General features: G+C 42.9%; 2 protein-coding genes across 2 annotated transcripts; both read right to left on the bottom strand.

Moving 5' to 3' along the window:
• LOC139467984 (17-beta-hydroxysteroid dehydrogenase 13-like) lies at nt 1-10981 on the bottom strand. Its single transcript, XM_071249616.1, has 6 exons — nt 10680-10981; nt 7219-7458; nt 6452-6558; nt 4856-4993; nt 3347-3463; nt 1-253 (listed from the first exon to the last, which is right to left on the bottom strand). The coding sequence occupies exons 1-6, from the start codon at nt 10890-10892 to the stop codon at nt 169-171; spliced, it is 900 nt and encodes a 299-aa protein (XP_071105717.1). The 5' UTR covers nt 10893-10981; the 3' UTR covers nt 1-168.
• A 4255-nt stretch (nt 10982-15236) lies between these two features.
• LOC139467975 (17-beta-hydroxysteroid dehydrogenase 13-like) lies at nt 15237-23976 on the bottom strand. The gene is made up of 6 exons (XM_071249603.1): nt 23741-23976; nt 21584-21823; nt 20353-20459; nt 19224-19361; nt 17246-17362; nt 15237-15474 (listed from the first exon to the last, which is right to left on the bottom strand). The coding sequence occupies exons 1-6, from the start codon at nt 23951-23953 to the stop codon at nt 15390-15392; spliced, it is 900 nt and encodes a 299-aa protein (XP_071105704.1). The 5' UTR covers nt 23954-23976; the 3' UTR covers nt 15237-15389.
• Between the last annotated feature and the right edge of the window lie 72 nt (nt 23977-24048).

Raw genomic sequence — 24048 nt, 5'->3', positions numbered from 1 at the left:
GATAAACATTTTTAATCCATTAACAAAATAATACAAATAAGTAATAATTTTATCCGAGACACTAGGCACAGTAGACCTGTGGGTCAATCAGTCTGAAGGTGAGTTCACTGATAAGGCTTCTGCAAGCCACAGCCTAGCACTGGTCACTGGTCCGCCCCACCAGCGTATTCAGTCTTGTTTGACGTCATACTGGGGATCAATTCCGATGTGGGAGAACTGCTTCAGCAGCGGCTTCAACGTCTCCGGCATGAGCCTACAACAACACAGCAGCGAGCATCTTGGACATGTTCAAACAGATGAGTAGACGTAATACAACTTGCACGTAACAGACAGATGACGACACACATATCAGAAGGCAAAATACACGTCACAGACAGATGACGACACACACATCAGTAGTCTATATACACGTCACAGACAGATGACGACACACACATCAGTAGTCTATATACACGTCACAGACAGATGACAGCACACATATCAGTAGTCTATATACACGTCACAGACAGATGACGACACACATATCAGTAGTCTATATACACGTCACAGATAGATGACGACACACATATCAGTAGTCTATATACACGTCACAGACACATGACGACACACATATCAGTAGTCTATATACACGTCACAGACAGATGACGTGTCACATATCAGTAGGCAATATACACGTCACAGACAGATGACAGCACACATATCAGTAGTCTATATACACGTCACAGACAGATGACAGCACACATATCAGTAGTCTATTTACACGTCACAGATAGATGACGACACACATATCAGTAGGCAAAATACACGTCACAGACAGATGACGACACACATATCAGTAGTCTATATACACGTCACAGACAGATGACAGCACACATATCAGTAGGCAAAATACACGTCACAGACACATGAGAGCACACATATCAGTAGGCAAAATACACGTCACAGACAGATGACGACACACACATCAGTAGGCAATATACACGTCACAGACAGATGACAGCACACATATCAGTAGTCTATATACACGTTACAGACAGATGACAGCACACATATCAGTAGTCTATATACACGTTACAGACAGATGACAGCACACATATCAGTAGTCTATATACACATCACAGACAGATGACAGCACACATATCAGTAGGCAATATACACGTCACAGACAGATGACGACACATATATCACTAGGCAATATACACGTCACAGACACATGACAGCACACATATCAGTAGGCAATATACACGTCACAGACACATGACAGCACACATATCAGTAGTCTATATACACGTCACAGACAGATGACAGCACACATATCAGTAGGCAATATACACGTCACAGACAGATGACGACACACATATCAGTAGGCAATATACACGTCACAGACACATGACAGCAGACATATCAGTAGACAATATACACGTCACAGACACATGACGACACACATATCAGTAGGCAATATACACGTCACAAACAGATGACGACACACGTATCAGTAGTCTATATACACGTCACAGACAGATGACAGCACACAAGTCTGTAGACAATATGCTAGTCACAGACATGATACCACTCATATAAGTAGACAATATACACGTCACAGACATATCAATAGACAATAAAACGTCACAGACAGATGACACCACTCACAGCAGTAGACAATAACACGTCACAGACAGATCAATAGACAATATACACATCACAGACAGGTTAATAGACATTATACACGTCACGGACAGGTCAATAGACAATATACACGTAACAGACAGATGTCACCGCTCACAGCAGTAGACAAGAACACGTCACAGATATATCAATAGACATTACACACGTCACAGACAGATAACACCGCTCACAGCAGTAGACAATTAAACGGCACAGACAGATCAATAGACAATAAACACGTCACAGACAGATTATACCACTCACATCGGTAGACAATAAAACGTCACAGACAGATCAACAGACAATAACACATCATAGACAGATGACACCGCTCACAGCAGTAGACAATTAAACGTCACAGACAGATCAATAGACGATATACACGTCACAGACAGATCAATAGACGATATACACGTCACAGACAGATGACACCGCTCACAGCAGTAGGCAATAAAACGTCACAGACAGATCAATAGACGATATACACGTCACAGACAGATGACACCGCTCACAGCAGTAGGCAATATAACGTCAGAGACAGATCAATAGACGATAAACACGTCACATATAGAGGGCACCACTCACAGCAGTAGACAATAACAGGTCATAGACAGATCAATAGACAATATACACGTCACAGACAGATCAATAGACGATATTCACGTCACTGACAGATGACATCGCTCACAGCAGTAGGCAATAAAACGTCACAGCCAGGTCAATAGACGATATACACGTCACAGATAGATGTCACCACTCACAGCAGTAGACAATAACACGTCATAGACAGATGATACTACTCATATCAGTAGAATATATACAAGTCACAGACAGATCAATAGACAATATAACGTCACAGATATATGACACCGCTCACAGCATTGGACAATAAAACGTCACAGACAGATCAATAGACGATAAACACGTCACAGACAGGTGATACTACTCATATCAGTAGACTATTTACACGTCACAGACAGCTCAATAGACAATATAGACGTAACAGACAGATGACCCCACTCACAGCAGTAAACAATAAAACGTCACAGACAGATCAATAGACGATATACACGTCACAGACAGATGATACTACTCATATCAGTAGACTATATACAAGTCACGGACAGATCAATAGACAAAATAACGTCACAGACCGATCAATAGACAATATAAACGTCACAGACAGATGACACAACTCACAGCAGTTGACAATGAAACGTCACAGACAGATCAGAGGATAGATTAACACTTTGTCTATGAAAACATTTCTTTAAAATAGTAGTACTTTTCTTTCTTCAAAAGAACCCTTCCTCGTCTGCTGTGGAATCAAGGAAACTCCAAAGTCACTAGTCCGAACACAACGTGACCGAATACACCCATCACAGACTATGCAAATATACTAAAGCCTCTTATGATATGCTAAGTGGGATTGTCTTTCAACACTGCCCATTGTATTGACGACTCCACTTGCGTTATATCATTATAGTTCGGAGAACCCAGTTTTACAAGTAGATACGTATTATGAACAATAAAATCATTTGAATCTCCACCCAATAAAGACATCAATATAATTGTTTCTTATCTACTTCTTATTAAACTTATTTATCCTCCATTCATAAGTTTTCCTATGTAGTGGGTGATTGCATAGGCGAGAGTCGTCTTTATCCGAATCAATACTCACGCCCCCAGTCTGACCAGGAATCCGATTCTCCGGGGCACGTACACGACTTTCTGCCCGCGAAGCGCCCCGTCAATAGTCGCCAGGGCAGTTTCCTTCGGGGTCAGGAGAGGGTTGAACCTGGAGGGGAGTAATCAGTCAGCAGGGTTGTGGGTAGGTCACGGAGAGGGGGCACGGAAGGCTCAGTGATGCCTACATTCGGCTTTGCCGAGTTGCTCCCCTTAGACGCGCCAGGATCTATCGGCACGTTAAATCCTTTATAAGTCAGAACCAATTCTCGTTCGTGGTTGTAAAGGTCTGAACTGCATCACGTCTGAGCTGTTCTCTCACTTTAAGCAATTATAGAGTCATAAACAGTGTTAAACAAAAACAAAAATCTGACAAATCAGTTGTCAAAGATTAGAAAAAGAGGAGGGTTTTTCACAGTAGAAGTTAGTTTGGATTTTTTCAGAATGTATAAAGGAGTTGAAGTTTTAATTTAATGCGAGGGGAACGAGTGGCCCAGTCCTCTAAGGTGCTGCGATTCGCTGTGCAGAGTTGCGTCTCTTGGGCACGCCAGAAACCTATGATTGGTTGGAAGACCGGTTCGCCCCAATTATGTTTCTAGGTTTGTCAGCACCATACCCGTGCTCGTGGGTTTCACCGAGGTGGTAAACGTCTGAGACCCGCATCACTTCGGGCTTTCCTCCGACATTAAGCTGACACGTCGTGATATAACGGGAATATACTGTTAAAAGCGGCGTTAAACCCAACTCACTCACTCCCTCAGCCAATATAATTCAATCAACCAGTGTAGTTCAGAGTCAAAATATATTTTACGTTCGCTTCTATCATTTCAAACAACGAATCAACTGTCATAACATTAAACTGTGAGAGTACAAAAAAAGTAGCTTCTATGCGGGCGAGCAACACAAAACGCTGTATAAATGCGGGGCATTGTTTTCATCTATTGAAACTGAACATACTTTCAATATAGGTTTCCATGCAAGACCTAGTGGTCCTCATACACACGGGGAATAGGTGATGAACAATACTTCAGAAGATACAGATTGAAATCATTTACCACTTTGCTCAAACCTACTTGCACATGTATGGTAGTGACTGGCCAAGGATTATAATCAGGACGAAACTTAAGGATTCAGGATTCGAACTCACCACCAGTGGATCCTGGGTTACATTGACACAACTCTGCAAAGTCAATTGCGGCGCTTTAGTTTATATGGGCTGTACCACGTCTTGGAAGAAAATATTATATACGTTTTGTTTGTTTTGTTTGTTTGTTGTCTAACGCCGCACTCAGCAATATTCCAGCTATACGACGGGGGTCTGTAAATATTCTGGACGAGACAATCCAGTGTTTGGCATCATGAGCATCGACCAAGTCAGCGAGCCTGACCACCCGATCCCATTGGTCGTCTCTTACAAAAAGCATAGGCGCCTGGGTTGCTGACCAATTCTAACCCGGATCTACATGTGTTTATTGTATATGTATCTAGCAGGGATTACACGCACCTGTCCTTTGGGTATTTACAAAGTCCTGTGTCCACGAAGCCGGGACAGACCACGGTGGCTTGGACCCCCGGCTTCCCCAGTCTGTCGATCTCCTCCCCCAGGGCCTCCGTGAAGCCGAACACTGCAAACTTGGACGCGCTGGAATGAAGCGTCCAGAGCTTAGTGGAGAAACAACATTTAATGGTTTGGTAAGAATTAATGAACAGTTCATGAATGTGATGGTTACACACAATTTGTCTTAACCTATTCTACCCGGACTAGAAGGAGCTGTTTCCAAAACAAGCCATGTGGAATCTTTTCTTTATAACCACATAAACTAAGAATTCTCTCTGTGTGTGGTGGCGGTGGTGTGGTGGTGGTAGTGGGGGGGGGAGGGTACGCGAGATGGGGTGAGGAGTCAAGGAGGCGTCTACTTTTCTGCACACACAAATATTCAGAGCAAAAATTCTATTCGGACACAAAAAAGTAGATGTATTTACGATACGAACATCAAAACGATAGAAAACGAGTTATGTGACATGAAAAGGGGTCATTTTTGGCACACTGGATTCGTAAGCTTTGAGAAATCCGCAAAAGCCTTATAAATTTTAAGTCATGACGTGTACATAACAATCAGTATTCGAATTTGTTCGTTTAAACACTTGTATGTTTTGGACTACATGTACAGGCACAGCTAGGGACAGCGTAAGCAAACCTTGAGGCTTAACTTAATCATTATTCTGATATTTAAACCAGAGCAAGTCGTTGACACAAGCTGGTGTCGGTAAAGACAGTTATATGTTATAGAAAATCAGGGTTTTTTTTACTCATTTTTGCAGTACTTGTGTATTTTATCGTGTCTGCAATCTATGTTCATCTTCCCGAAGCAAGGGAGTTAACTGACTATAAAAGTCCAGTTTCCACCAAGGGAGTTAACTGACTGCAAAAGTCCAGTTTCCACCCGTGCCGAACTAGGCGTCAGTTATGGAGTTATATTTTGGCGGGACTAACAAGTTTATTCATAGTCCAATCAAATCGCGAAACGAAATTGACATTCGGTTCATAAACAACATGGCAACTTCCGTGCAGATTTCGGTGGATTGCACAATTTGCCGAACATGTGTGCCGTCAAATGGGCGTCGAAAGATATTTTCCAAATCTTTTTATGTTTTTAACGTAGGTTCTTAAGTGATTTGATGCACTTCACGAGGTAAGACCCATTTTATTACAATAAAGGTCTTAATTATTGATCAGATCGTCTTGACCGGTGCCGCCATTTTGTTTGAAGCAAACACAAGTGTCATATGAGAGATGGAATCTGATTGGTCTAGGGACATAGAAGGGCATAACTCGTAATCGCCACTGGCGGCGCTACGATCGAACCCAAAAATTCCAGCCTAGTTGGGTAAGGGTGAAAAATGGACTCTTAAAGTTAGTTAACGCCCTAGCCATGGAAACTGGACTTTTGAAGTTAGTTAACTCCCTTGCCTCGGGAAGAGGGAACATGTCAGACAATTTTTCAATAGTTTTAAATCGATTGGCCATATAATGGCTGTTAGTGTTACCCCACCTGGTCTTTTCAAACGCTTCTTTATTATTTTAAGTTACTCTTCTAACCTGTAGTCAACGAGGAAGGCTGTCCCCGACTTGGCGGTGCCGGACGAGATGTTGACGATGATGCCGCTGTCAGCCTCCAGCATGGCGGGGAGGAACTCGCGAACTGTCTACCAACACAAACACTCTCATGTCATCTCGGGAGAAACACAGCAGCATACGCTGGTTTCTCTAACGCCGATACGGGAATGGAGGTGAGGTGAGGTGGAGTAAAAGGTCGCGTTCAAGATCAGTGCACTTCTATAGAGATGTGCATGAGTGCGTGTGTGTGTGTGCGTGTGCGTGTGCGTGTGTGTGTGTGCGTGCGTGTGCGTGTGTGTGTGCGTGTTTGACACTAGTCAGTACTGATGCCTGTTTTATAGTGCTAGCCCAATGAGATACCATGCCGCAGTTTGACATGGATTCCCTACTGAGATACCTTCTATAGTTTAACATGGATACCCCACTCAGACACAGTACACGATCCAGTCAGTCCTTGCTTCATTCCCATAATGCCAAGCGCCAGGTAAGGTAACAACAAGTACCATCTTTGTAGGTGCAAGATTTCATAATAAACAGTATGAACTGTTTGAAATGTAATTGTATGAAATCAAATTAAATTAAACGGCGGCATGGTATCTCAGTGGGCTAGTACTATAAATCGGCATCAGTCCGGACCAGTACTAGCAGCCACACACACACATACACACGTGCATGCACGTCGCTATATAAGTTAATAAGTGCAATAATCTAAGACAGGAACCTTATATTGGTACAAGTTAAATGCTTACCCAGAAATGAGCCAAGGTGTTCACTTCAAACGTGCGACGGATGTGCTTCTCCTGCATATCAAGTACCGGCCCACCATACAGGATGCCGGCGTTGTTGACCAAGATGTCCACGTTGCCCACCTCTTTTCTCACACGGTCGGCGGTGTTGTGGACGTCATCGGTGGAGGTGACATCACAGACATATGAATAGACTGTGGCACCAACACGACGGACTTCATCTGCTGTGTCTTCATTGTTCTCCTTGAAGTAAAAACATCAGATGGTTCCCTGGGTGCCGTTGTACAAAATAACCCTAGCACTATGAATGTCGTAAGTTTCTGTTAAGGTATGGTAGCTACGATCACCTTAGCGCTAAGATGGCACATGTTTAGCCCATGCTGTACTTGGCGTTTGCCGCGTCACTTAAAGAGTGAGTGAGTATGGTTTAACGCCGCTTTTAGCAATATTCCAGCAATATCACGGCGGGGGACACCAGAAATGGGCTTCACACATTGTACCCATGTCGGGAATCGAACCCGGGTCTTCGGCGTGACGAGCTAACGCTTTAACCACTAGGCTACCCGACCGCCCCCGTCACTTAAAGAAGGCCAGTGCACGCATCTACCACATCGTCCACCCGGTGTTTTATTGCACACTCTTCTTTATTGTTTCTATACATTATTTACATAGATATTATTTCCGTTTTAAACCAAAGTGTGTATTTTAGCACAAATAGGTAAACAATAATCGTGTGCAGTTCACATGTTTTTTTAAATAAAGCGACAAAACCCTTTCTAATCCAATAGAAAGATTCCGATACTATCATGAGAATATGTTTATGAATTACTATCAAATAGTAAAGATACCAGGTGTTCGCGAAAAGGTGGGCGTATCCTGCCCCACCGGTGGCACCCGTCACAAACACATGCAAAGGCAAGTCGAGACTTTCGAGATACCATATGTTCTACATATACATATACAAATGGAATATTAGTAGAAGAAAATGATTTATTACTTGCCCGTGAAGAGATCACCCGTTTAATAAACATCCAGCTGTATTACACATTGTGTAATACCAAAATGCGTGCTTATGTACTCTCGGAACACGTTTCACGAACAAATATTGAAAGCTCTCAACATCCCTTGGCTTATTCAACAACATTGCGTGTGGAGATGATAGATCACTGATAGGAGCTTATGCACACTCGATGACCCCAGCAACCTTGTTGCTAGGTTGACGTCACATGGCATTGTTTCGCCGAAGGATCTTGCAACAAAATTCCACAAATTACGTCATCGGGTATTGTGACGTGATTGTAAACTTTGAGGTGCAAGGCCCCGTTCCACAAGGCGATCGTGCGGTAGCGCGACGACAGTCGTTGGTCTAAGTTAAAGTATATGAGTTGCGATAACCTTAACGCTACGATATGTTTGTGGAACGGACGCCTGAATTCTAAAGGTGGACCGTTGGGTGGTATTAAATTCATACGTTTCAACTTTTGACGTATTTGAAGTATTACTGTGTTAAACTCAGTTGGATTATGCCGTGGATCGTGTATGTGTCAGCCTATTCACACTCAACAGTATAATTCTAAAAACGTTATAAATGGCCAGTAATAAATAAAATACTAAACTCGCTCCAGTGTAAAACCAATTTTATGAAACTCGTGAATAGTTATGGTATCTGACTCGCTTTCGCTCGTCAGATACCACAACTATTCACTCGTTTCATAAAATTGGTATTACACGGGAGCTCGTTTAGTATTCTATATTTATCATCCAAAACTGGCTCCCACAGGAGATATCGCTTGGATGAGATCAAGCGATATCTACACTGTAGATATCGCTGCAATGAAATTACATCACAATGCTTTGCAGACCATTGTGACATCACTGGTTACCATGACGTCACAATCAAATGACATCACTAATGGCTCTGCTACTGAAGCTGTTTGCAGTACTTTTTACACTGAAGACACTGCTAATTACTGTTTACAAATTGAAAAAGTTGAAAGATTGATGTTGGATGATAAATAAAATCTCACCCTCGTGTCTTTTGATATCAAATATATCAACACTCGTTGATAAAAGTGGCAAAAATACTCGGCAAGCCTCGGATTTTTCCACTTTTATCAACTCGTGTTGATATATTTGATATCAAAAGACACTCGGGTGAGATTCTCTATATTATACAGCTTCATTTGTTTAAAGTAATTAGTCACTGCGCATTATATCAGGAAATGTATACCTTCTAACAGATGAGTACGTGAGTATTTAGTCTAGAATGGGGGCGGTCGGGTAGCCTAGTGGTTAAAGCGTTCGCTCGTCACGCCGAAGACCCGGGTTCGATTCCCGACATGGGTACAATGTGTGAAGCCCATTTCGGGTGTCCCCCGCCGTGATATTGCTGGAATATTGCTAAAAGCGGCGTAAAGCAATACTCACTCACTCACTCACTAGTCTAGAATGTCACCAAAGACGGGGCAACGAAACGTGTTCAGTATCAATCATGAAACACCTGAGTACGAAAATGTTTCATCTGCCTATAATTTCGGAAGCATATGCATTGACAAAACTAGCCAATTAATGAAAAGTGCCAATTAAAACAATTCTGTGAGCGAAACCTCAAAGTAAACTATTTTTAAAACATCCTGTGAAGCGATATAATTTGTTTTGGAGGTGAACACTGTATGCAGTAATTCATTAACGAGTGAGTGAGTGAGTATTGTTTTACGCCGCTTTTAGCAATATTCCAGCAAAATCACGGCGGGGGACACCAGAAATGGGCTTCACACAATGTACCCATGTCGGGAATCGAACCCGGGTCTTCGGCGTGACGAGCGAACGCTTTAACCACTAGGCTACCCGACGGCCCAATTCAGCATGTGTTAATGCCAGTGAATGTGCTGCTACTATCTGATCAGAATTAACAAATGAGGTATGAAAAAAGAGTGCAAGAAATAAGTAAGGTTAGAGTGAGGCGATATGTGATTGTTGTTGTTTGTTGTTTAACGCCGTACTCAGCAATATTCCAGCTATATGTCGGCGGTCTGTAAATATTCGAGTCTGGACCAGACAATCCAGTGATTAACATCATGAGCATCGATCCACGCAATTGGGATACCTTGACATGTATCAACCAAGTCGGCGAGCATCCCGTTAGTCGCCTCTTGCGACAAGTGAGTGAGTGAGTGAGTTTGGTTTTACGCCGCTTTTAGCAATATTCCAACAATATCACGTCGGGGGACACCAGAAATGGGCTTCACACATTGTACCCATGTCGGGATTCGAACCAGGGTCTTCGGCGTGACGAGCGAACGCTTTAACCACTTGACTACCCGACGCCCCTCTGTTTTGGAATTCGCATCAATAGGTAGGTATGCTACAAAATGTCTTCGCTCCGCTAAGGTTATCTTGTTATTCCTTTGCATATTGTACGTCATGTAGTAAACGCTATCTCAGTGTCACAGCCGTGATCTTACCTTGTTTATATCCCAGAGTATAAGCGACGCCCCGAGCCGGGCAAACTCCAGTGACAGTTCCCGGCCTATTCCGTGTCCTGCGCCGGTGATCAGCACTTTCTTTCCGCGGACATCTTGTCTGGGATGCGGGACAGCCACGCGATACAGAGAATCCAGGTAACAGATGATTACTTTCAGCAATAGAGACAAAACTTCAGCCACTGACACTTTCATTCTGCTGGCAATCGCTGTTTTGCAAGGTTCAATGGTAGAACGATGCGGGCTGATTTGTCTCTGAAGCCTATGCTGACTCAACTGATGAACGGGCGTATCTCCCTGTATTATCTCTCCGTGTTCATCAAGCTATGTCTGAAGTGTTCCAACTGAGTCTACAGTTATTGCATTTTTTCGAAATATCTGATTTGGTTGCACACGCATGGGTCAGACTATTACAATCTCATATGACTTGACGGGAAACGCTCCTTAAATATCAGGTCAGCAACATATAATTATAATTAAAACAATCAATATCATATGTCATTGGGGGTTCTTCTAAATTGAAACAACACAATATTATTTTAATTAAAGGAACATGCAATACAGGTTAAACAAAATGCTTCGTGGGCTATGTGTGTCAGTTGGTGAGGTCAGGGGGGCGTGGCACAGCGAGACAGCGGATCAGAGAGAGCAGGGTATGCAAGTATGAAAAGTGAACGGGGTGTGAGCCACGTGGCGAGGGAGTAGGGTGTATGACACGCGGCGAGGGAGTAGGGTGTATGACACGCGGCGAGGGAGTAGGGTGTATGACACGCGGCGAGGTAGTTGGGTGTGAGACACGTGGCGAGGTAGTTGGGTGTGAGACACGTGGCGAGGGAGTAGGATGTGAGACACGTGACGAGGGAGTAGGATGTATGACACGTGGCGAGGGAGTAGGATGTATGACACGCGGCGAGGTAGTTGGGTGTGAGACACGTGGCGAGGTAGTTGGGTGTGAGACACGTGGCGAGGGAGTAGGATGTATGACACGCAGCGAGGTAGTTGGGTGTGAGACACGTGGCGAGGGAGTAGGGTGTATGACACGTGGCGAGGTAGTTGGGTGTGAGACACGTGGCGAGGGAGTAGGGTGTGAGACACGTAGCGAGGGAGTAGGGTGTATGACACATGACGAGGGAGTAGGGTGTGAGACACGTGGCGAGGGAGTAGGGTGTACACGTGGCGAGGGAATAGCGTGTGAGACACGTTGCGAGGGAGTAGGATGCATGACACGTGACGTGGGAGTAGGGTGTGAGACACGTGGCGAGGGAGTAGGGTGTACGACACGTGGCGAGGAAGTAGGGTGTGAGACACGTGGCGAGGGAGTAGGGTGAACGACACGTGGCGAGGGAGAAGGGTGTACACGTGGCAGAAGAGTAGGGTGTACACGTTGGTTGGTTGTTTTGTTGTTTAACGCCGCACTCAGCAATATTCCAGCTATATGTCGGCGGTCTGTAAATACGGTCTGGACCAGACATTCCAGTGATTGACATTATGAGCATCGATCCACGCAATTGGGATACGATGACATGCATCAACCAAGTCAGCGAGCCTGACCACCCGATCCCGTTAGTCGCCTATTACGACAAGTATAGTCGCCTATTACGGCAAGTATGGGTTGCCGTAGACCTATTCTAACCCGGCTCTTCACGGGTGTTCACGTGACGTGGGACTAGGGTGTGAGACACGTTGCAGGGAGTAGGATGTATGACACGTGACGAGGGAGTAGGGTGTAAGACACATGGCGAGGGAGTAGGGTGTATGACACGTGGCGAGGGAGTAGGGTGTGAAACACGTGGCGAGGGAGTTGGGTGTACGACACTTTGGTTGTGAGGGAGTAGGATGTATGACACGCGGCGAGGGAGTAGGGTGTGAGACACGTGGCGAGGGAGTAGGGTGTAAGACACGTGGCGAGGGAGTAGGGTGTAAGACACGTTGCGAGGGAGTAGGATGTATGACACGTGACGAGGGAGTAGGGTGTAAGACACGTTGCGAGGGAGTAGGATGTATGACACGTGGCGAGGGAGTAGGGTGTGAGACACGTGGGGAGGGAGTTGGGTGTACGACACTTTGGTTGCGAGGGAGTAGGATGTATGACACGTGGCGAGGGAGTAGGATGTACGACACGTGGCGAGGGATTACTGTGTACGACACGTTGGTTGCGAGGGAGTAGGGTGTGACGCACATGGAAGGATAGAGATGGAGAACACTAACGTATGGTGGTTTATTTATCCCATCATTCAACCAAGGCTAAGATCCCATGCACTTTCTGTTACGACGATGATAAGTGCGCGTGTACTAGACACTGATAAGTCGGAACGAGACGACACGCTGTATACTGTCTATATCAGCCATTTAATCACACACTCCACGTCTCAAGGGTATGTGTCATGTATGAGCACAATCTGAAGTGAGCTCACGAGCCGGTGACTGCTACATTGCGCCCTGTCAGCCATATTACGTATCTATCACGGTGGCCAGTAAACGAGTTTGCGATAAGGAAATGGAATACGCATGATGTCACAATAATCTGGGTCACACATTGCAACCATCCGATCCCCATTTCAGTTTCTGTGCGACAAACATGGGGTATTCAGGACATACCCTGCCCCGAAATGAGTGAGGGTGTGAGTTAAGTTTAACGCCGCTTTGAAGAGTATTCCATTTGTATCACAGCGTGCCAGCTTAATGTGGGAGGAAAGCACGAAGTGATGCAGCCCTCAGACGTTTACCACTTTGGTGTCACCTGATCTGTGACAACTGATTTGTCAGGTTTGGACCAATAACATAATGAAGGTCGCCATAAGTGTTTTTGTTTAACACTAATCGCGTGTCAGCTTTATAACAGAGAACAGCTCAAACGAGACGCCATTCAGGCCTTTAACCTAGAAACATAATCGGGGCGAACCGGATTCGAGCCCAAAAGCATAGGTTTCTGGCAAATTGCCTCTGCACTCTAGCCCATTGCCCCGAAATGCGTGTGCTAACTGTAACCAGAGACCGGGGCGGTCGGGTAGCCTGGTGGTTAAAGCGTTCGCTCGTCACGCCGAAGACCCGGGTTCGATTTCCGACATGGGTACAATATGTGAAGCCCATTTCTGGTGTCCCCCGCCGTGATATTGCTGGAATATTGCTAAAAGCGGCTTAAAACCAAACTCACTCACTCACTCACTGTAACCAGAGACCATGGGTTTTGGGTCTCTATTGCAGCATACAGATAAGGCAGAACTGTCATGGGTATTGTCAACTGACAGCTTAGCAGTTGGTTCATGCTATATGCTTTTGACTATACCTGTTTATCACAATAAATAAGATCACAGGACTCCCTGTGTGTGCGCGCGCGTGTGCGTATGGTCAACCCTACTCAGCCAGCCATGACTTTTACCATATACAACTTCCAGCTATTTAAAGGCGGAGTCTACACCAAACAATCCAGAGATTGATATTGTGAGCAACGATTCGCATCGTCAGGGTACGATGACACCATATCAACCAAATCACCGAGCCTGACCTCCGATCCATTTGGTCGCCTCTTGGGACCAGCATAGGTTGCTACAGACCTTATTCCATCCCCGAATCCCCATTGGGACTCCCGTTCGTCATCTGTATTGTTGACTATTGATGTTACACATCAAAATAAATAGATGTTGCTGCGGTCTGTTGTTATATCGTTGTTCTACCTGTTAAAATCAGATTTTATCTCTGATGTATCTCACTCTGCGTGAAGATCTGAGAATAACTCCGCCGTCAGGTGAAATTTGACTGGTCCAATCCCGATGTCATCTTTCTATGATGATTCGGCATTATTACCACCATGATTCGGCAATTTCTATCTTAGCACAAGAAAAGCGCCACAGAGCACAAAAATACTTAAAATAGTACACCCTTTTGGATGTAGAAACCATAGCGCTCAGACACGACAGAATGCATAAACTATCCACAATAAAATAGCGCTGAATCATTTTTGCATTCGGAACTCACCAATTATATTCGTTTTCGAGACAAAGATATCAGATATGCTTGCCTGAATGCTTCCCTTACTCGCACAAGAACTTAGAGAGAGCGAGCGAGTATGGTTTCACACCGCATTTTTTAGCACTATTCCAGCAATATCACGTGGGGGACACCACAAATAAGCTTCACACATTGTACCCATGTGGGGAATCGTACCTGGGCCTTCCTCGTGACGAGCGAACGCTTTAACCACTGGGCTACCCCACGCCCCATAACCCTGGAATCTGCACAGGGATGGGGTATAGGATTTGGGACCTATTTTACCCAAAAATCTGCACAGGGTATAGGATTTGAGACCTGTTCTACCCCGGAATCTGCACAGGGACAGGGTATAGAATTTGGGACCTACTCTATCCCAGAATCTGCACAGGGACGTGGTATAGGATTGAGGACCTATTCTACCCCTGCACAGGTAATCAGGCACTGGGTGGTCGGCACCTATTCTGACCTGGAATTCCCCTGAGTGTAAAGTGTAAGCTGTTGGAGGTTCTGGCAGTGAAATAGCAGCAGAAGCTATGTTTTTAAAGTCACTTTATTTTCATGTCATCATTGTAAAACATCAGATATACTTGTAAACTTATAAAAAACATATTGGTATCAAAATCAATACACAATTTACAGCAAGCTCTTTGGAACAAGTAGAAACAGTATATGTACACAAACAAACAACATAAGCCTGTTGTATCAGTCACTCTTGGAGTTGTACTGAGGGTCGATGCCAAGCCGCTGGAACTTCTTCAGATGAGTGATGACTTTCTCAGGAAGCAGACTGGTGAAACAGAAACATGGGAGGTCAATAACATTGTGAAACACAATGGTAATAGATTCCTTATTATAAGCTATCATTTTAACATAATTGACTTTTAAAACTTATTTTTTTTAATTGCAAAATAATTTTAGAGATTCAATACAAATCCAATACCTCCATATCTATATTATAGTGGCAATTGACTTCAGTTTGTGTGTTTTTAGTTAAGCACTTATACATGAGCAACCTCTATCTTAACATTTTATTAAAGTAAAGAAATAGTTTTCAGGCTCAATTTAACTACATGTATATAAGGGGCGGTCGGGTAGCCTAGTGGTTAAAGCGTTCGCTCGACATATAAAAAGTTGCACCAGACAAAACCAGGTTGCACCTAGCTGGTTCCATAAATTTATCAAAGATGAAACGTGCACATAATCTTGAAGTACCCACAGTTTGATGACATCAAGCCCCCCAAATGATGACAAATTACACATAGCAAGGGGAATATTGAAGTTGTATGGTAAATAAAGCTTAAAGGTATTGAATGTGTTCAAAGATCAATGTTGTGGGGTATGTGTGCATGTAGACATAAGTATTAGGTTGAAATTTTCAGTAACAGGTTGCAGTGGTGCATGTTTTATATACATGTGAGTGAGCGAGTTTGGTTTTACGCCGCTTTTACCAATATTCCAGTAATATCACGGCGGGGGACACCAGAAATGGGCTTCACACATTGTACCCATGTCGGGAATCGAACCCAGGGTTTTGTGGGGACGAGTGACTGCTTCAACCAGTAGGCTACATCACCGCTACAGCTGATACAAGCTAAAGTCTCGTCTAATGAGGGAGTGAGCAACTGTTGTTGAAAGGATGTATTTTCTAAGATAGAATTTTTTAGAATCTAAACAATGCGAGCTGAAGAGCCCATTTTAATCTTTTGTGCAAATCTATAAAAACAAGCACATTTACATATTGCCCTCAATGAGTAATGTGCAATGACATTCCATTGATGACGTCATATGACATATTATGACACCATGCAATATAGCTACAATGCAGTGATGTCAATGAAATATGCAAACCTGTTGTAAATGGGGCCTAATTCACTTTTTGTAAGATATATTACGTGTTTTATCAATCTCATTAAAATCAGATCTTAGATCTCGCTGCCGCTAAACAAAGATCTGAGGACATCCCTTACGGGTCACATCAGAACGACCTTTTGTGAACTTTGACCGACTACTGAAATGACTAACAAGAAGTTCACATCAGCCAATTAGAAAGCAGCTATCTCAAGCTTTACGGCACTCGTTTCAACCTGGTGACTTTCAGACTACGCTTGAAAAATATGTCACAGTTCTCGATTAAAATTTTGAAAACTGAACAAACGAACATTCCGATATGTCTAATGGGAGTGAATCCCACGTACTGTGCAACGCCTCCACCATTCAAATGATTATCCCATGGAAGCGAGAGATAGACGATAATTTTGACAAATCAGTTGTACGGGCTGTAACAGTCGTTCGGAATACACTGTGCGAACGTTTTCAAGGTTGCATGATTAGAAAACACATTCCGACTGTCATTTTCATGATCTGGTAAGCGACACTTTGATTCGTCAGATGAAAGGTCATTCTGATGTGACCCATAATGGGATGTCCTCAGTTCTTTGTTTAGCGATAGCGAGAACTTAGATCTGATTTTGATGAGATTGTGTGTTTTATCAGCAATATTTCAGCAATATCACAGCCAATAATCAACAGTAACACAACAGAGTCTACAGTGTACATACGCCCCTATCCTCAGCTGCAGCCACAGTCGTCTCGGCACATACACCTCCTGCTCCCCTCGCAACATCCCATCAATGGCCGTCACGGCCGTCTCCTTCGGGGTCAAGATTGGGTCAAACCTGAGCCATGGGAAAACAGTCAAACGTACCAAAGTTGAAAAATATATTCAATGAGAACATGTGATCTACAAACAGCAATATAGGTTATCATTTTCAGGACATTCCATGAAATGACCTTAGTGCTATTACTGTTTTAAGACCATGTCAACGTATAGTTCTATTTTTCTAATAATGGCATGTTAACATAGTATTCACTGCTTTGCCTTCATTGCAATAATCTGATACTAAGGCATACAGTCTCTTCCTCCATATCATGTTTATTGACCTCTTCTTAAGAAATAAGACCTGTGAAGATCCGGGGTAGAATAGGACTTCAGCAACCCATACTTGCCAGAAAAGGCGACTATGCTTGTTGTAAGAGGCGACTAACAGGCTCTCTGATTTGGTTGATGCATGTCATCGTATCCCAATTTCTTGGATCGATGCTCATGATATCAATCACTGGATTGTCTGGTCCAGACTCGATTATTTACAGACCGCCGTCATATAGCTGGAATATTGCTGAGTATGGCGTTAAACAACAAACAAACTTAAGAAATAAACAATGAGTGGGAGTTGTTTATCGAACAATAAAACACTGCAAATGAGGGGCACAACATTTTGTACAGCCTTTGTAAGGATGTTAAAAAATTGTTCAAGCTTCAAAAACATTTACCCGTATTGAAATAATGATGACTCCCTGATTATCTGCACATTTTCTCCCAACACTGATTGTCATATCTCTCCCAATTTTAGCATGTTTAGTGCGACAGTTCAGCCACTGTGTTCATCGGCATTGTGCAGCTACATTGGGAACAACCCACTTTAGACACTTCCCTCTCAAAAATATCGCCATCAACATGATCAAATTGCAAGGGCATGTTTAAATGTCCAGAACAAAGTTTTATTGTGAAATAAACCATGCTTCTTCCTTCATTGTTCTTTGTGATTTATTACGTAGCCATCTTGTATATACAACATCAGTTATTACTGTATTACGATTTCAAGATCTGCCCTGGAAACGAGCACAACCGCCATTTTCCTTTTCAGTCAACGTCCAAGTCATTTCTATGGGAACTTGAAAATTTTATGTGCAAACATATTTTTCTTCTACAGCTTCGATCAATGTATGTTACAATATATAGAGAGACATTTTTCGTACTGTTGCTTCCATCACATTGTCAATTTTAAGGTAAAACTATTTTAGTCGTACTACTCAAGCTAAGACCAGGTGCAAGCTTGTGACTGACATGAAAATACTGATCGCAGAATAAAAAAATAGATCGCTATTGCGACCAAATTGGTCATAAAATTGAGGGCAGGAGTGGATTGAAAAGGCTTCTTTAGTTGCTAGTACCAGTGATGACTGATGTGACTGTCATGTAAGTTGCTATAATTTTTCTTTAAATTCAAAAAATAAATTCAATTCTTGGCCTTTGTGTTCTTATACTGGGTATCGAGCTCTGTATCGTAATATGACCAGATACGTTTTGTTTTGTTTGTTTGTTTGTTGTTTTAACGCCGCACTCGGCAATATTTCAGCTATTTGACGGCGGTCTGTAAATAATCGCGTCAGGACCAGACAATCCTGTGATTGACGTAATGAGCATCGTAGCATAACATGACACATGTATCAAGCTCTGTATCATATCATGACCAGCGTATTGAGATACATATCATATAAGGACCAGTGTATCAAAATATGTGTCATACAGTGACCAGCGTATCGAGATACATATCGTATCATGGTCAGAGTATCGAGATACGTATCATACAGTGACCAGCCTATCAAGATATGTATCATATCGCGACCTTCCACATCGTTGTACGCCAACATAGTCACAGAAAATTAGACAGCAGGAACAGAAAGACTTCTCCCAACCTGCTCTTTGGGTATTTACAAAGTCCTGTGTCCACGAAGAAAGGACAGACCACGGTGGCTTGGACCCCCGGCTTCCCCAGTCTGTCGATCTCCTCCCTCAGGGCCTCCGTGAAGCCGAACACTGCATACTTGGACGAGCTGGAAACGTCATAGAAAGAAGAGAAAGTAGGAGAACCAGTTGGTGAGTGATTATTGCATGGCACCCCATCAGCAATCTGCCAGCTATGTGCAGTGAGAGTGAGCGGGTGACAGAAGGAGAGACACTCGGGATCAACACACTTTTAATCCTTTTCACAACTTATTTCTCTGCATGTCAGAACAATGTGGAAGGAAGGTCAACAATTACACAGGTCATTGGCACTTAACGCCTTCGTGAACAAGGTGAACAACACAAACATCATTCACATTAAAGAAAACAAGCATGAAATACTCATATTCCCTGCCAATATTCAATTACTGTTGTGTGCAAGGCATTAGCCCCTAACTTGTAAGTCAAAGCTGTTGCTATGGAATCTCGAAAAATAATATTGGAAAAAAAACAACTATCAAACCACTCAACCTATCTATCAGACAAGTTTGGTGAAAAAATATTGTACGATTTCAAGATCTGCTCCAGAAACAAGCACAACCGCCATTTTCATTTTCAGTCAAAGTCCAAGTCATTGCTATGGGAACTTGAAAATTTTATTTATTATAAATCCCAAACTATCAAAAGGCACCAGTATTTCACTAGACCTATCTATGTGCCAAGTTTGGTGAAGAAATATTGTACCGTTTTCAAAATCTCTCATTGTTTTTTAGTTCAATCCAGGAAACGAAACATGATGGACGGATGAAAAGACGGATGGACACCACCCATTCCTATATCCCCCTTCCAATCCCAGGGGGGATAATAATGGACACAAATCTAAGAATCGCTGCTGACAATATCAACCACTTGATTGTCTACTACACTGTATTTTTACGCATTGGGGTAGACTAACTTCATGTTAATTAAGGAAACAAAAAGATGCTGAAAAATAAAATAAAATAATCATGATCATGGATAATAGAAAATGTGTCACAACTGCTGAGAAACTTTAAAATCAAACAAATCTGAACCTGAACAAGAAATATTAAACAATCTCACCTGTAATCAACAAGGAATGCTGTTCCAGATTTAGCTGATGCTGAAGCAATGTTCATGATGACTCCCTTGTTGGCCTCTAGCATGGGAGGCAGAAACTCACGAACAGTCTGCAACAAAACAGTCACAGTGACGGATGCTCTACACAGGGGAGACAACCCATACCAAGCACTACGGCATGGGAGGCAGAAACTCACAAACAGTCTGCAACAAAACAGTCACAGTGACGGATGCTCTACACAGGGGAGACAACTCATACCAAGCACTACTCCTCACATGGGAGGCAGAAACTCACGAACAGTCTGCAACAAAACAGTCACAGTGACGGATGCTCTACACAGGGGAGACAACTCATACCCAACACTACTCCTCACATGGGAGGCAGAAACTCACGAACAGTCTGCAACAAAACAGTCACAGTGACAGATGCTCTACACAGGGGAGACAACTCATACCAAGCACTACTCCTCACATGGGAGGCAGAAACTCATGAACAGTCTGCAACAAACCAGTCACAGTGACGGATGCTCTACACAGGGGAGACAACTCATACCAAGCACTACTCCTCACATGGGAGGCAGAAACTCACGAACAGTGCAACAAAACAGTCACAGTGACGGATGCTCTACACAGGGGAGACAACTCATACCCAGCACTGCGCCTCACATGGGAGGCAAAGAAAGTAGCCTGTCTCTATCAATAAGAGGAAATTTCATCTTGCCCAAATGATACACAACAGCAAGTAGATTGCTCTGATGTATGAAAGAGACTCAAATTCATATGTGTACGACAGAATGGTATCATACACCACAATTACATTATTAAGGTGAAGGTCAAAGACTGAAGGTATTTTCATTATTTTGGGAAAATAAATCTTGCATCAAAGATCCCTACTGCACCATTTCAAATGTTCACCTAGTCAATGCCTATATCAAGCAGTGCAAGGGTAAAGTCAAACAGACAGAAAACAACAATTAAAATTAATCCACATTTAATTGATATGCGGCTTGTGACGAAAGAGAATGTGAGACTCAAGTAAGAGAAAAGCTCTATCATGGCTGATATTCAGTACACCAAAGAGTAAAAGATAAACTCAAAATGGGGTGATATTTAGTATTCCTAAGAGATATTCATTATTTCTAAGTGATATGTTTCTGTGATCTCTACAGATCATCGGATGATACTGTGGCCATCTAAGACAGGAACCTATTATTCGTACAAGTTCAATGCTTACCCAGAAATGAGCCAAGGTGTTCACTTCAAACGTGCGACGGATGTGCTTCTCCTGCATGTCAAGTACCGGCCCACCATACAGGATGCCGGCGTTGTTGACCAAGATGTCCACGTTGCCCACCTCTCTCCTCACACGGTCGGCGGTGTTGTGGACGTCATCGGTGGAGGTGACATCACAGACATATGAATGGACTGTGGCACCAACACGACGGACTTCATCTGCTGTGTCTTCATTGTTCTCCTATAAGATATAACATCAGGGATTTGTACCATTCTTGATATCAAAAGGTAGATTTTATGAAGTATGATGTTATAAGTAATATAATTTCATATTAATGAGAGAGGTGCTTCTATTGATTTAACACAACTTGCCACTACAGGAGTCAGCCTGGAACAGAAGCTTCTCTCCAGACAGATATAAAATATAAAATAGAGTTGAACTTGAACCTCATTTTGTTGAACTTGTGGGGACCTGGTAAAAGGTTTGGGTTCCTGGGTTCAAGACAACCGAGAAAGTGAATTCTGTTAAAACAAAACATCATGTAATAAGAGATTATTACCAGGCCCACAGGCAACACTCGATTTCAAAGCCTGCGTAAATGTCAGTGTCCACAGCTGGTAGGGAAGGTGGCAGGAACCCAGTCATTTCATCATTCTCACTGTTGTCTTCTGGACGTCGTAATAGCCCAAGTGATACATTCAAAAACATAATCTTAATCCGCTTTACTTATTGCTGCCTGTAAATTTTGTTGAATTGAAAAAGAAATACTCTGAATTTGCACTTTTTTTATCACAGGCATAAGTTGATAGCATATGGCACCAAAACAATTTTTTCCTTAACAAGAACCCTCTATTAATTATTTTCATCAATGTTTACAAGAAAAACAAGATCTTCTTGTAGCAACGTAAAGAAGTTCTATATATCAGCTGATATATGTTTGCAAGGATTATTTAAACTAGCAATCCGATATAAACATGATGAACACAGAAGAAGTTGTTATCCATAAATTGTGTCTACTTTGACATCCGTCAACTTCTAAGTAATGCCTATATATACAATATATATGTCTTTGGTCTTTCAAACAATTCATGACAAACATTACTAAGACTCTCTGTGCCCAAACATCTGCCGGTCATATGATGAACTATGGTATACATATTTTTGTCTCAAGCTCCTTACAGCCATAGTCTGTTCGTGGAGCTCTCAATACCGAGAGTTAATGAAGATGTCATGTGCTGAGAAGGAGCGTGATTATTGTTTGAGTGAAGAGAGTAGGGCTGGGACGAGTACAAATTTACTACCCGGGTACCCCCCTATTACCAGACCCTACTCCGGTACCCGCTGTAGGTCTCAGGAGATGTCTCAGAATGTCCGATTGGGAACATTTTTAGCATAACAGTGGCAAAATGTATTTAGATACATGTATTAAACAATCTGGTCATTCATAGTGATCGATACACTGAAGTTGAATTAAAATATCTTTATTCAACCATATGAAAAATCAGAAGAAATTGGTGCATAGTTAAAAAGAAATGCAAACATTAGTGACTTGTAGTGTAACCATAGAGTTCCAGATAATTTTTGTCATTAAACAACATATACTGTGACTAACCACGGGTGCGGGAAGTCCTGTGGGTACCCAGGTTCTACTCAGTACCCACCCGAGCCGGATACCCGAGTTACCCGTCCCAGCCCTAGAAGAGAGGTTACTCCAATTCACTTGGCACAGGCCGGCACAAGATTTGCCACAATGTGAGTGAGTATGGTTTTACGCCACTTTCAGCAATATTGCAGCAATATCATGGCAGGGGACACCAGAAATGGCCTTCACACATTGTACCCATGCATGTGGGGAATCTAACCCTTGTCTTCGGTGTGACGAACTAACGCTTTAACCACTAGGCTACCCTACCACAATAGGCACAGTGTACTTCAATTGGTAGTTTTACCAGTGCCCTCTTAATTTCAATGTACAAATTCAAGACGTTGTCATGAATTTGGAAAAGAATTGTGCTCGATTTGGATATTGTTTGAAATTATCCTGGCCTTATGTAATTGCGTCAATCGCAATGAGGTCAGTCAATTCTGTGTGCAAAAAACCGTTATTCTATACGTTCGATCATTAGAACAGTGCAAATCAGATGAACAGCTGGTGACCTTGTTTATATCCCAGAGTATAAGCGACGCTCCAAGGCGGGCAAACTCCAGTGACAGTTCCCGGCCGATACCGTGTCCTGCGCCGGTGATCAGCACTTTCTTTCCGCGGACATCTTGTCTGGCAGGTGGCACGATCAGTCGATAAAAAGATTCAAAATAGAAATAGATAATTTTCAACAACAGTGAAATTGTTTCTCCAACAGAAGCTTTCATGTTTGGGGTTCAAAGGCTACACTTTTGACTGGTACCACTGTTGAGTTGCGTATACTGTAGACAAAACCGAGTCCAGCTCCGAACAGTGTCTTTTT

This window comes from Haliotis cracherodii, unplaced genomic scaffold (assembly GCF_022045235.1).
Source record: "Haliotis cracherodii isolate W230 unplaced genomic scaffold, xgHalCrac1.p SCAF_1, whole genome shotgun sequence".
NCBI classification, from domain to species: domain Eukaryota; kingdom Metazoa; phylum Mollusca; class Gastropoda; order Lepetellida; family Haliotidae; genus Haliotis; species Haliotis cracherodii.
Note: the sequence above shows the minus strand (reverse complement) of the source record. Positions and strands in the feature narration are given on the sequence as shown.

What these genes read in the sequence shown, in the direction of transcription:
- LOC139467975 (XM_071249603.1), bottom strand. Translation starts at nt 23,953, where the DNA reads ATGAAAGCTTCTGTTGGAGAAACAATTTCACTGTTGTTGAAAATTATC. An exon ending in TACTCTGGGATATAAACAAG is followed by an intron (nt 21,824 to 23,740) that starts GTCACCAGCTGT and finishes TATATCTTATAG; the next exon opens with GAGAACAATGAAGACACAGC. An exon ending in CTGCAGCTGAGGATAGGGGC is followed by an intron (nt 15,475 to 17,245) that starts GTATGTACACTG and finishes CTGTTTCACCAG; the next exon opens with TCTGCTTCCTGAGAAAGTCA.
- LOC139467984 (XM_071249616.1), bottom strand. Translation starts at nt 10,892, where the DNA reads ATGAAAGTGTCAGTGGCTGAAGTTTTGTCTCTATTGCTGAAAGTAATC. An exon ending in TACTCTGGGATATAAACAAG is followed by an intron (nt 7,459 to 10,679) that starts GTAAGATCACGG and finishes TTTTACTTCAAG; the next exon opens with GAGAACAATGAAGACACAGC. An exon ending in GCCTTCCTCGTTGACTACAG is followed by an intron (nt 4,994 to 6,451) that starts GTTAGAAGAGTA and finishes GCTTCATTCCAG; the next exon opens with CGCGTCCAAGTTTGCAGTGT.